The sequence below is a fragment of the Marmota monax genome, unplaced genomic scaffold (assembly GCF_021218885.2).
Source record: "Marmota monax isolate L192 unplaced genomic scaffold, Marmota_monax_Labrador192_F-V1.1 WCK01_AAM20220418_F8-fsc00014, whole genome shotgun sequence".
Taxonomy (NCBI): domain Eukaryota; kingdom Metazoa; phylum Chordata; class Mammalia; order Rodentia; family Sciuridae; genus Marmota; species Marmota monax.
In genome coordinates this window covers 37,916,177-37,929,783 of record NW_026695222.1, presented here as the reverse complement: position 1 = coordinate 37,929,783, position 13,607 = coordinate 37,916,177, and the positions used below count along the sequence as shown (strand labels likewise).

General features: G+C 48.9%; 1 protein-coding gene across 10 annotated transcripts in view; it reads left to right on the top strand.

Annotated features, from left to right (window-relative positions):
* Dido1 (death inducer-obliterator 1) overlaps positions 1-13,607 on the top strand; it is a 51,126-nt gene that overhangs the window by 28,055 nt on the left and 9,464 nt on the right. For 9 of the 10 annotated variants that reach the window (XM_046433397.2, XM_046433401.2, XM_058575596.1 and 6 more), the window contains 9 exons: positions 5,339-5,807; positions 5,947-6,106; positions 6,932-7,048; positions 7,193-7,297; positions 7,553-7,688; positions 7,924-8,452; positions 8,832-8,985; positions 9,942-10,031; positions 10,812-11,007. In XM_046433397.2, the coding sequence (XP_046289353.1) occupies positions 5,339-5,807; positions 5,947-6,106; positions 6,932-7,048; positions 7,193-7,297; positions 7,553-7,688; positions 7,924-8,452; positions 8,832-8,985; positions 9,942-10,031; positions 10,812-11,007 (1,956 nt within the window). The remainder of the gene's footprint in view (positions 1-5,338; positions 5,808-5,946; positions 6,107-6,931; positions 7,049-7,192; positions 7,298-7,552; positions 7,689-7,923; positions 8,453-8,831; positions 8,986-9,941; positions 10,032-10,811; positions 11,008-13,607) is intronic. The other variant, XM_058575597.1, reaches the window with a different exon arrangement.

Sequence of the window (13,607 nt, the reverse complement as noted above, 5' to 3'; positions counted from 1 at the left end):
CTCGTTGATGAGTGCATGCCACACAGACGGGCCAGGTGGTGTGGTGAAATGGATCCAGGAGAACACAGGTTTTTACCAGGGTAACTTGGGCTCTGGGCTCCAGAAGCACATTTCATTAAAATCATAAGTGGAACAGATTTCCTTGTAACATGGGGGATTCTAGAACCCCAGGTGTATAGAAATCCAAAGCTAGGGGTGGGTCTTCTTTTACCAGCTCCTGAGTTGTTTCTGTCCCCTTCACAGTTGTCAGTGGCAATAAAGTGGGAGTGGGAGGAGCCTGACTGTCCTGTGACCCAGTCTCATGGGGTGAAGACGGCTTGATAGCTGGCTGTAGTATTGTCCATCCAATGATCCTTTTTTTTTTTTTTTTTTTTTGGTTGTCAAAAATGACAATCTTGGTATTTTAAAGTATTGTTATAACTTAGTAGCCTATTCAGAAAACCTTGGTTACAACTCTGTAAACTTGAACCTGCCAGGTGAGCCCCTCAGCACTGTCCTACAGCATTGTCCAGTTTGTCCTGCAGCTGCCCCCTTCCTCTTCATACTTCAGCCTCCCTGGGGAGGCAGTGAGGGGTGGAAGTTTTCAGTGGGGTTGGTCCTGCTAAATTCACCTCTCTGGGACTTTTGGGAGCTGTGGATCTACTCTAATACTCTAAAGATTAATACTCCAGGAAAAGCCCTTTGGTGGCATTGCTGATGTCATAGAGTGCAAAGGTCACCTCTGAAGATGGCTGCTATAACTTCAGTATGATACACACGTTTCAGGTATATTTATGTAAAGTAACATACTTAGTATATCGTTGCTGTTACCCATCAACACGCACATAGTTAAATTCTTAGCTTCTAAAAGAGGAGTAAAGAATGTTTGCTGCTTTAATTTGTGAAGGTTGGGGCAACTTTGGTTTGCACAAATCTGGACGAGCTCTGCAAGAAGAACATCAGGTAACTGGCGGCTCACTTCACCTGGGGTCTGCACAGTGCCATCTGCTTCGGGGGTTCTACACATTGAGTAGAACCCTTTGGGTCTAGAGGTACTGGGGAGGGTAGGTGGGTTATTTCAGCCTGCTCCAGTCATTTGGCTAAAATTTAACCTTACTGCCTGCTCCCCCAGCTCTGCTGCCTGTGAGTCCCTTGTTGGTAACCAGGCACAGGCTGGCTTACTTTGGTGCTGACAGCAAATGCCCATGGGGGCCCCTTCGTCACACTCCAGTTGTGGTTCACTTTGAAGTGTAACTTGACCAATTCTTCATTGCCAACCCAACATGAATCACGTTTCAGTATAATTTAAGTGACTCTGTATGAAACTTAAACCAAAGAAGAGTAATTTGTTTCTAGGTGTACAATTGTTTTTGCAAGTTTCCTTTAGAGTTAGAACGTCTCTGTTAAGATTAAATTCAAATTTTAGACATAAGTTGGGGTGGGGTGACCTAGGGAAACTTAATAGCCCAAATGGTGAAGGGGCCATGGGCCTGCAGAAACATTGCCGTCACAGTGGCCATCTGCCCTGACAGGTACCCATAGTACGGCCTCTCCTTGTTATCCACATTTTGTTTCTCATATTAAAGCCAATTTGTAACATCCTGTACTTTAGAGAGGATAATTCATTTGAAAATATTTAAGCATACTGAAAGGAGCAAAAGCAAAACATTTTCTCTTGTCATTGTCACTTGAGTCTTCATACTAGGAAAGATCTTGAAGTGAAGAAACCGTTGAAATGGAAACCACGTTGTCCACGTGGCTCTCAGCTGAGGTGGCAGTGGTGTCCAGGAGCGGGTTTTACGGCCAGGCCTGGTTTCCAGGTACAGGCTCGCAGTGAGGATGCGGACAGGATGGGAGGGAGAACAGCTCCCTCGCAGCAGCTGGTGGGAAGGCCCGGTGCTCAGGCGAGTGATCCACCTGTCCCTCTCCCTGAGGAGCCCCAGAAGAGGGCCGTTGCCAGCCCTGGGTGTCTGGGCGGCTGGGGCTCTGCAGATGGTCTCCTGCCCTGTGTCTGTTCCTGCACCCTCTTGTGCCACAGCCTCCATTTGGACAGTTACACACGTTTTTTCCAAAGGCACACATTAACACGTTTCCTCCACTGGAAGCCCGATTTTCTCCCCTTCTCTTTTGAGGCCCAATAGTGCCACCCAGTGACCAGCAATGCTATAGCTCCCTATCAGCCTTCAGTGCAACAAAGCATCTGAGTGGAAGTGTTTGCTGCGCCTAGTGCACAGTGATCTGCCACGTTCTGTGGTCAGCTGAACCCCAGATACATGTCCATTACAAACAAATGGCCCGTCCTGGCAGCAAGAGTTGGACCTGGGACAGGCTCAACCCATGGGGAGACTTGTGGCTACTAAGCTACAGGGTGGTAGTTTTCCTCCCCCCCAAGCAGGACCACGGTTAGGAGTCAAAAGAGGCGGTGTTGACAGAATGGCTCCTCAGTGTGAGCCCATGAGTTTGGACTGGGCACTGCCCCTCTCCCCAGGACAGTGGAGGACAGACCTGGGAGGTATGTTGCTTCCTTCCAGAATGGGCTTTCCCTTTGGCTGGTTACACATGCTCCTTTCCCTTCTGTAAACTTGCAGCACAATACAGTTAAAAGTGAAATGGGGGTGTGGCTCAGGGGTAGAGTTTGGTGTACACCAGGCCCGGGGTTCATCCCCAGCTCTTCCAAAAAATTTTTATTAATTGTAAATCTTACAGTTTTGCTAGAATAAAAATGGGGGTTCTTACTGCCATTCAGCAGTAATTGACTAAGCCCTGCAACTCCCACTTGAAGAGAACAGAGTGTGTGGAGGGCTCTGGAACATTTGCTGTGTTGGACACTTGACAGGTTTTAAACATCTCCCTCTGAAGTGAAGAGGGTTTGGTGTGGCAGGACACCTGCAGGTGAACTGGAGCTGTTCGCATATGCATTTGGGGGATGTCTTAATGGTTTCTGTGTTTGCCTGATACCTTTCACATACTAAGGGTTATAAGGGTTTTTTTTAACAGCAGAAGTGACTGGTTCTGTCCCCTGCTTTGTAGTAGATAACATTCAGGTGGGACTCCACTCCTGAGCATTTAATCACATGTGCCAGGAACATCCTAGAAATATTCTCTTGAGATTTGCCCTGAAGGGGGTTGGCGGGGAGAAAAGTTAAAGCAGTAGAGGGTTTGATCTTGATCCAGACATGTTGTGAAGCTCGGTTTGGAGAGGCGAAATTTATGGTTTTGAAGCCCATAGGTGTTTGTAACCAGAAACGAGGTAAACCATCAAATGTCCCTGCAGATTTATTTCAGGTCATTCCACACAAGCATATCAGGGTTATGTTGAGGTTCTGTAAATGCCTTAGGCCAGATTTTTAGAGTTATTTAATAGTGTGATATTAAGATTTTTTTCAGCAAAGTTTTCAGCTGGTTTGGGAGCTCACCCTTCACCACGCTGGGTCGTTCTCTTTGTGACTGCCAGGTGGTAGGCGTCCTGGCTGGTGGTCAGGTGCACAGCTCTGCAGACAGCAGTCTAGGATTCCTGGTGCCCCTGCTCATTGTCACAGTCCTTTGGATATTGTGCTGCAGCGCTTCTTTCCCACTGTGCTGGGAACTGTCATCGCTTTCTTCCCTGCCCCTCCCCGCTGCTTCCCCCAAGAACGGGCCTTCACTGGTTTTATTTAACCTGGCAGGGTCACACATATGCTTCCTGATTTGAGGGGCGTTATGTTCCGATAAGCCTGCCTTAAAGTGGAAAAAGTTGTACAGTCCTTTTTGGGGGCAGGGGGTACTGAGAATTGAATCCAGGGGTGCTTTACCGGAGTACAGGTATGGCCACCACACCTGGAAAGTTGAACAGTCATTTTTTTTTAACTGTTCTGGATAGTGAAGAACAGTTTTTCCTTTGTTCCTAGTGTGGCCTTGTTTCCTGTTTTGCCAGACTTGTCCTTGCTTTATAGTACCTGTCACTTAGAAATCCTGCTCCCCCTGTAGCCTTTGTTTGATTGAGAGGAATGCAGCAGTCCTAGACGTGCCCATCTTGGTAGCTGGGAGCAACTGCTGAGCTCAGTCAGGGAGGGAGTTGCCTTCGAGGAGTGTGGTGGTGCAGTGGCTAGGGATGTGGACCCTGCAGAGGGACTGACGGTTATGAACACGCCGTCCTCAGCTGGAGGTCCACGTGGTTCTGCTGCAGGTTCTATTAAATCAAAAGAGATTTTTACCCCCTATGAAGTGACGTATCCCGAGGCCATTAGTGCCTCTTGGTGAATCGGTCATAATGCAGCACTATGGTCTGCTCCAGTATTGGTGATCCCAACTTCCTGGCATTATGACCAGGTCTATGAAAGGGCCACACAGGAGCCCTGGGCCCAAAGGCTTCAGGAGCAGTTTGTTGAATCAGGCCTTGCTTGTAGTTGGGGCCTCTTCCCTTTCCTGAGTTTCCCACCCATCTAACCATGTTAGATGGTCACTGGGAGCAATCAGTTACTAACCTGCAGTCCCTGGGTCCTGCTTCAGGATGTCTGCAGCTGTTGACTCCATAAACGGTTTGGGGCTCGCTGCTCCTGGTGTCCCCGCTGGCTGTGTCTCCAGGCATCTCCCTCCTGGGTCTCAGCACTTGGGCTCCTACCTGGTACGTGGTGTGTGCCCAGCCAGGCTGCAGTGCTGAGCTCTGATTGAGGTGCTCTGATACAGGGTTTCAATGTAGTTGATTAGTAACCAACCTTTGACCAACTTTGCAGGTTGAGGGATTTCAGCTGTCAACTAAGTTGTCCTGTCAATGACAAATAGAATTACTAACTCAAGGGTTGTACGTGGGGATGTCTGTAGAGAGCATACCTTTTCTTACCACCTGATTCTTGGTATGAAAATAAGATCCATCTTCCCCATGCTGCAGATTTGTCACCCAATGGATTCCTCTGTAGGACCTCACACTAACAGGAGGGGCCAGCCTCACGGGGTGGACATACATGGAAGAACTTGTCCATTTTCACCTTACTGATAGGATCAAATTTCCAAAAAAAAAAAAGAATTGTGCTGGAATTCTTACTGAAGGCACTACTGTAAATCTACCTGTTTTTGATAATGTGAAATTTGTTCTTTCAGTTTTACAGCTTGGTGATTAAGTGGAGCCTCTAGTAATAAGCATGTTGGTAGAACTGACAGGCTTAATGTAATAATAAAGCATTTTTCTTTAGTAAAGTGTGGTCACTACACTACCTGGCAGCTCTTAATTGCCTTTCTGAGTTTTAAGATTTAAAAGACCCTTTTCTCTGTGTCTTGCTTCTCAAGGAAGGGCCCAGGAAGTGAAGCTGATCCAGGGGAGAGTGTCAGGTGGCGCACATGCTACCCGCTGTCTCACTCAACATGCCTTTGCTCTGCTTTGCAGCTGTGAAGGATGACAGGAGAGCAGAGGACAGAGCAGTGGCAGCAGCGGCGGCCCCAAGGAAAACAGCCCATCCAGGCACCTCGGTGGGCAGGCAAGCTTCGCCTAGAAGTCTAGTCCCAAAGAAGCCACCTCCTTTCACTAATGTGGCAGGAGCCAAACCAGCCTTTAAAAAGTCACCCTCGGGCTTCAAGGGCACCATTCCCAAGAGGCCGTGGCTCTCAGTCGCCCAGTCGGGTGCTTCAGCTGCCAGGCCTGCAGGACCAACACCTATTACTGTGGCAGCTGCTTCCAAGAAGTCACCCGGCTCTGCTACTATGGTGGGAGCCATCCGGAAGCCAGTGGCAACTTCTGTCCCTACAGCCTCACCAGCCCCAGGACGCATTGGAGTTGCAAACCCTGCCCCATCCCAGCCAAATTCACAAATTCGGCAAAATATAAGACGTTCTTTGAAAGAGATTTTGTGGAAAAGGTGGGCTATTCTATTTCATGTCTAATCTGTTGGATGGGAGGTTGTTTGTTTATAACATGATCATTTCAAGATCGCCTCCTGTTTAAAAAGTATATACAAATGCAAGTGGTTTATGTCATTCTTTCTTCATTCTGTTCAGAGTCAATGACAGTGATGACTTAATCATGACAGAGAATGAAGTAGGAAAAATTGCCCTCCACATTGAGAAGGAGATGTTTAACTTGTTCCAAGTTACAGATAATCGCTATAAGAGCAAATACCGCAGCATCATGTTCAACCTCAAGGATCCTAAGAATCAGGTGTGTGTGCGTTCCACCTAGGTGTTGGAACACTCCTGACCAGGAGATGCCCTCTAGTTTCCATTAGCCAGGTTTCAAAGTCCACAGCAAATGCCACATTCTGAGACACTGGCATCCCCTCCCCCTTCATGGGCCCTGCCCTGCCCTGTCTGAACTGGTGTCCTGCTGGGATCTCACTTGCTGCCCTCACCATCACCACTCCGCTAGATTATAGTCTCCAAAACATTTCTGTAAAATCATGTGATTGTCACTGTTGTTCCAAAATAAAGTTGGAGGTTTATATCCTGGCAGATGGGGTATCCATCTTCTGGTTTGGGCAGCCTTTTCTCCCTTGTTTTCTGAGCACTGAGGCTTTGTTAGATACAAAGAGGACCGCACCTGCAGTTCTCACACCTTAGTCCTTGGAGTAGCTGTGGGTAGTAAGGATTAGCCACCAGCCTTGCACGGCCCCTCCTGAACCCTTGTCTGCCTTTTAGAGTAAGTATCATGCACTGGGTACATCTTCCAAGGTTGGCATCCCTCTAGTAGTAGAAATGCTTTTCCTGTCTTTATTGCTGACTCTGCACATGATTTGTCTTCCTGAGGAGCTGTCATAGCTCAGCTGGGGTGGCCTGGTGCTTCCTCTGAGATGCTGTTGGGGAGCTTGGTGTGGGGTTCCACCTCAGGGACCTGTGCAGTACCTGTGACTGTTGCTCAGGGCTGCTCCTGTGACTATTGCTCCCTGCAGGGTGTCTTGTGATTCTTTGCTGCTTCTCTATACCTTCGAGTAAGCAGTTGCTTAAAACATTTTTTGAATGAATATGAATGGAAGATGTTTGTTTGTAGGGACTCTTCCATCGTGTTCTACGTGAAGAAATCTCTCTGTCAAAACTTGTGCGAATGAAGCCAGAGGAACTTGTATCTAAAGAGCTTTCCATGTGGAAAGAGAGGCCGGCGAAGTCTGTGAGTGTGAACGGGGCAGTGCTTGAGGCCCTGGAGGCCTCCCTTCTCCAGAAGTTAACACACATGCTGTTTATAGAGAATGTGGTTTCTGCCCAGAGAACAGGGTTCACCTTTAAGGCCTCGTTTCTGTCTTCTTCACATCAGGTCATGGATTCCAGAACTAAATTGCATAATGAAAGCAAGAAGACCACTGTCAAGCCAGAAGCCATTCCTGACATGGAGGATTCTCCACCTGTGTCAGATTCGGATGTGAGCATTCGGGGTTTCCGTGTTGCAGAGGCTGAAATTAACCCCTTCCAGTGCTCTCGGGCTTGTAGCCTCCGTGTGTGTGTGTGTGTGTGTGTGTGTGTAGAGAGAGTGAGTGTGTGACATGTGCATACATTTTCAGCATTCAATGGCCCTTCTTGCAGGCTCTTGATGGTGTACCTTTCTTCCCTGTGTGTTGATACTGTGGGGTGGATTGGAAAAGAAGTGACCTCATTGTTCTTTTTCTTTCACTCTTAGGAACAGCAAGAGTCAGTACGGGCAGCCCCTGAGAAGAGTGTAGCACCCCTTCTCGATGTCTTCAGCAGCATGCTAAAGGACACCACGAGTCAACACAGGGCCCATCTTTTTGATCTAAACTGTAAAATTTGTACTGGTGAGTATATCTTGTGGTGGGGTGAAGCCTTGGAAAGGAGAAACCTGGATTTTGTTTGGAATCACTTATTCTTTAGAGGCAGTTGTATTTGCCCAAAGTCTGTACGGACAGAAAGATTGTAGTGCTTTTCTGGCCTTCACAGAAGGGCCACCTTCATCATCTCTGTTCTCCCAGGAAGCTGTTGCCTGCCCAGGAGCAAGCTGTGCTCTTGAATATCTGTCCTTACATTCCTCAGGTCAGCTTCCATCCTCGGAAGACGAACCAGCCCCTAAAAAACAGAAGCTGTCGGCTTCTGCCAAGAAAGAAGACTTAAAACCCAAGTATGACAGTTCTCCCCGCGACCCGCTTCCCAACTCAGCTGATGAAGGGACTACAGAGACTCTGCCCGAAAACAACTTGGAGCCAGAGCCAGAAAGTGCTCCTCGTGCAAACCTGGAGAGAAGGCACCTCCCTGGGCCTCCAGGAGAGGGCCGCCCTGAGCCCTCCCTGTTGGAAGACCTGTCCCCCTGTCCAGCCCCCTGTGGGGGTGGGGTGGTCACCACAGTCACAGTGTCTGGTCGGGACCCGAGGACTGCTCTGAGTGTTTCATGCATGGCCACAGCGTCCACCACAGTCCACCTGGACAGCACGCACACAGTGGAAGCCAGACCAGACATGCTGAAGCCTGCTTTAAGCTCTGTGACGGTGCCCAAGTCCATATTGGCTAAGCCATCCTCTTCTCCAGACCCAAGGTACTTGTCAGTTCCACCATCACCAAACACCAGGTGCGTACTCAAGCTAGGGCCTGAACAAGCCAAGACACTTGTTTATTTTACATTAAAAAGGAATCAAATACTTAAACTCCAAAATTTACCCAGGAATCAGCTTTGTACCTTCATGTCCTAAAAAGGCTCAATTTCTTAGGATGCCTGATTGTCATTTTGGGAGGTACAGATCTTGAAAGGTGAAATTTGAACTTAAAATCATTCAGATTTATTGTCTATTCACCTTATTTTCTTTGGCCAAAATGTCTGTTTAAATCATTACAATTAATGTGGTTAATCGGCCAAAGTAAGCTGCCAACCTTGGAAAGTCCACTTTTACTTCTCAAAGTGTTCCACTGTGCAAAAAGATTTACATATTCCTTATGGTTTTGTTTTACAGCGTCTCAGAATCACGGTCTCCTCCAGAAGGAGACACAACTCTCTTTTTGTCTCGGCTCAGCACCATTTGGAAAGGATTTATTAACATGCAGAGTGTGGCAAAATTTGTCACCAAGGCGTATCCTGTCTCTGGATGTTTCGATTATCTCAGCGAGGTTAGAACCAAGAGAGAGAGAGTGTGTGTGTGTGTGTGTGTGTGTGTGTGTCTGTCTGTCTGTCTGTCTTCTACCAGACTGTCCTGACAGGGCAGCAGGTCAACCACTGTGCTCGGACAGAGATGAGCAAGTGGTTGACTTGTAACCCAGAGCAGTGCCAAGGGTATGAGGTGCCCAGACTCAGCATGGGTGGGTGGCATGAATGACCCTGTAGTAGGTCTTCTGTTGGTGCAGTTGAACACACAGCATTGGTTGGCAATTACGACCTTAATAAGGAGTCGCCAGTCAGTCTTCCTGACTAGTGTTTATAATTTAACTGTATGTGAAAGAGTCATAAAAACTTGGAACTACCTGTATTGTGACCACTCTTGTGTCCTAGCTACTCAGGAGGCTGAGGCAGGAGAATCCATCACAAGGCTAGCCTGGGCAACTTATGGAGATCCTGTCTCAAAAAGGACTGGAGGCGGGCACTGTGGCACATGCCTGTAATCCCAGTAGCTTGGGAGGCTGAGGCAGGAGGATTGCCGAGTTTAAAGCTAGCGTCAGCAATGGCGAGGCACTAAACAACTCAGTGAGACCCTGTCTCTAAATAAAAAATACCAAATAGGGCCGGTGATGTGGCTCAGTGGTCGAGTGCCCCTGAGTTCTATCCCTGGTGCACCACCACCATAAAAAAGGAGTGGAATATAGCTCACTTAGGAGGCGTGAGACCCTGGATGCAGCCCCCAGCACCAAAAAGCTGAAGCTAGAAGCATGGAACAGTGAAGTCTCTTTGGGCGGAGATAGATACCACTGGTGGGATCAGTGGTTCTCAGTCACCTTTTAGCCACTAGCATTTCCCTTGAGTCCTTGGTCCTGCTGTTTTTGCACCCTGGGTGGTTGGGTACTTGACCCCTGTCTTAGCCTCTGAGTACCACAGCCGCACCAGCTGTTGACTCCCAGCACTTCCTGTTTAGGACTTGCCTGATACAATTCACATTGGTGGGAGAATCGCTCCAAAGACGGTCTGGGATTATGTCGGCAAGCTCAAGTCTTCCGTGTCTAAGGTATCCATTTATATATAGTGTGGTCTCTGGTGGTGGAGAAGGTGTTGTCTGTTTTCTTCCTAGCTACTTAACATGTCTAAATTTATAGTTATATTATTATGTGAAGATGTGTTTAAGTTGTACGGTAATAGGGGTTTCTGATTCGTTGTACGTGCACTTAGATTTTAGTAAGAAATGTGTGAATTCTGTTTTCTCGTGTTTTCATGGCTGAAGGAGAAGAACAGGCGGGAACTGGAGGTGGCCTGGCCTGTTCCATACACTTAGCCTAAACTCGAGTCGGCTTCAATTTCCTGAGAGCCCCTGAGACTTATCTGCAATTTCTTGTCCTCTGTGCAGCTTCCTGGGGTGGCGGGGGGGGGGGGGTCTGTATGTCATCAGACTCACAGAAAGGCTAAACCCTCTGATCCAGGCAACCCTCCTAGGGGGAGATGACTAGGCAACTCTCGCAACTCCTACACCCTGTTCAGCATGACCTCTGTCATCCGTGGGCAAGCCTGCTGTGTAGGACACGGCTGAACTGACCTGCACCCAGAGTGGTTCACTGAGAGGTCAAGGCCGAGTGCAGTGGTTTAAAGGATTTTGTGCTGAAGAGTTCAGTCCAGTAGGCTAAAACTCGAACCTTTATTTTCTTTATGTGGACCACAGGACTGTGAAAAAAAGAATTCCTAACCCTCTGTTTTGGAATCTGTGAGACTTAGGCTCAGACTTCAGATATAAAGGGCATGCTTGTTTGAGGGCAGCCACAAGTGACTGTTTTGCCCTGTGCTATTTGCTTTGCAGGAGCTTTGTCTGATCCGCTTTCACCCTGCAACAGAGGAGGAAGAGGTTGCCTACATTTCTCTCTACTCCTATTTTAGCAGCCGTGGCCGCTTTGGTGTTGTAGCAAATAACAACAGGCATGTCAAGGACCTCTACTTGATCCCACTGAGTGCTAAGGACCCAGTGCCACCCAAACTCTTGCCTTTTGAGGGACCAGGTAAGCACTGCCTTCTGGGAGGTCATTAGGCATGTCCAGTCCCCACACACCCTTTCCCCCAACACACAGTCCCACAGAGTTGTGACATGGTGGACCTGCCACTTCCCCCACACTGGGTCTTCCCAGGAGCAGGAGTTAGAGGAGCAAACAAAGCATTGTCTGGCCTGGGAGCCCATCCTCTGTGACATAGACATGGCCCTGGAAGGACCCCATTAGTGTAGACATTGTCTCAGAGGTTCAAGAAGAGGGAGAAACCCACCACTTCCAACTGCCTGTTGGAGTCTCGGAGTCTCGGGTCAGTGACACCAAGGGCCAGCCTTGGGGGAGTTAAAGGCAGCGCTCCTGTGCCCTCCCCCCCCCCCCCCCCCCCCGGGAGGCTCGTCACTGCTGCTCACCTCTGGAGTAATCAGTATGGATTCTCCAAAGGGATGATTCCTGGGGTGTGGCGGTTAGCATTGATGTGCAAGAACATTCCTCCCAGTGAATACTCCTGTAATTTTAATAAGTCCTTTCATCCTTGGTGAACTGCTTTGTGCTTACTCCTTCCTTAGAAAATGTGGTATCTAAAGGATTATTTATAAATTAACCTGGAAAGTGTTCCAGGTTTGTTCCAAGATGGGGTTTATTCTAAAGGGGGGCTGGTCCAGTAGTGTCCAGTTCTTCTTAGTCCCTTTGAAGAAGGGGAGTGTCACCAGGTGCCCACATTTGGACTACGAAGTCCCCTGAGGCTGGTCTTACCTAAAATCTGATGTGCCTGTCGCATGCTCAATGGCTCTTTGAGTGCTTTGTTGTAGAGGCAGCCACTGGATGCCACGAGCACTTCCAGCTGCAGTCTAGACCCTGCCTCCTTGTGCCATCCAGGCCTTGGAACAGTGCTCCTGCTGCTCAATCCAGGTGGCACACTCAACCCATGTGCCCGAGGTAGCTGGGTCCTGGGGCCAGAGTCATTGCCCAAGCATGGCTCTTCCCAGTGAGCTGCCCCTAGTCCCAGCTTGGGCTCAGCCTGGACCTGCTTTCTGGAATTATATGCCCATAAAGGTATTGATTAGTATCAGTAATTCCAGAGTAAAATTTAACTGGCAGAGTACATGAAGTCATTTTAATGCCAAGCATGTTTTAAAAGCTGAATGCTTTAGCATGTCCTGTCAAATCCTACTTGGGTAAAGAAATATGACCTGGGTGGCAGAAAGAGCCCTGAAGGTGATTGGTGGCAGCCATGTGAAGAGCACTGGCCAGTGCCATCGTGACCAGGGGGAAGAGGTGTCCAGTCCTCCTGGGAGTGAAGATCCAGAAGCTGACCCTCAGACACCTATGGAGAGCATCCAGTCAGTTGCAAGTGTGGGAGTTGGAGTCCATGTGACTCTCTGTGATGCAGAGCTGTGCTGCAACAAGCCTTTTTTATTAGAGAAATGTGAGTTGGATCCTTTGCTAAAAAATGAAGGTTCCACCTTTATTTGCACTCTGCCTCATCTCCAGCTTGGCAGTGCCAGATGAGGACTGATTACCAGGGATGTGGAGCCACCTGGAGTTAGTGTGGGCTGGGATACATGGGGCTCTCAATAGTCCCTACCAAGCACAGGAATTAAAGGAGGGTCCAATAGCAGACAGTGAAAGGGTCAAGGGAGGCCACCAGAAAAGCAAGCAGCGCCTCCATCGCGAGCTGCAGCAGCCACTCACATGGTGCAGTGCTGTAGGAGAGCACTTCCACGACATAGGGGCAGGAGGGGTCCTCCACTGAATGTGACTGGGTGCCGAGCACCCAGCCTCTCCACTCAGTGACTCAGTGGATATCACACTCACCACTGCATGACATTGCCTGGAGGGGACACTCGAAAAGATAGGCAGATGTCCATCCACAATAAAGAACAACTGTGTTCTGTTGAAATAGAAAGGAGAGTTTTAGAAAAGTAACCAATGAAGTGTTGCCTGTTAACTTGTGAAGACTTTAGCCCACGGGCTTTGACAATCCGCTCTCCATTCTCTGGCCCACTGTCAGCACGCGTGTGTGTCTGCGTGTGTGTGGCGTCTGAACATGGGCAGCAGCACCTTGGCCTGGGCTGGGCTTGTTGGACCTGGCCCTATGCAGACGGCTTGGCTTGGCATTTTCTAGAAGTAGGTGTGTGTGTGTGTGTGTGTGTGTGTGTGTGTGTGTGTCCTGGTCTGTGGTTCAGTGTGTGTGGAAGGCCTAGCAGGAGGACCTCAGTGGCCTCAGTGTCCCTGTCCTCACCAAGTCTAGTCTCTGCAGAAGCCTTTGAAAGTTCAGACCCCATGTGAATCTGGTGACAGTGTCTCCCCAGCAGACCCACAGTCCCGTCTGAACATCTGCCATATGGCAAACAGTGGTCCCTGCACTTCCTGCCATCCCTTGCCTAGGAAGTGTTGAGGCTGGGGTCTCCACAGGCCCCCTTGCCCCAGATCCTTGCTCAGTATCATGGTTGCCGCCCTTCCACGGTCTGTGCAGCATATGAAGCCTAGGCCTGAAGGAGACTGTGGCACCCCAGCATTGAGCTGCTCTCTGCAGCAGGGGTAGTGTGAGCAGATGGTCGGTCCTGTGCCCAGTATGCTCAGATGGCATGAAGTGGGTGGGGAAGTGAGTTGAT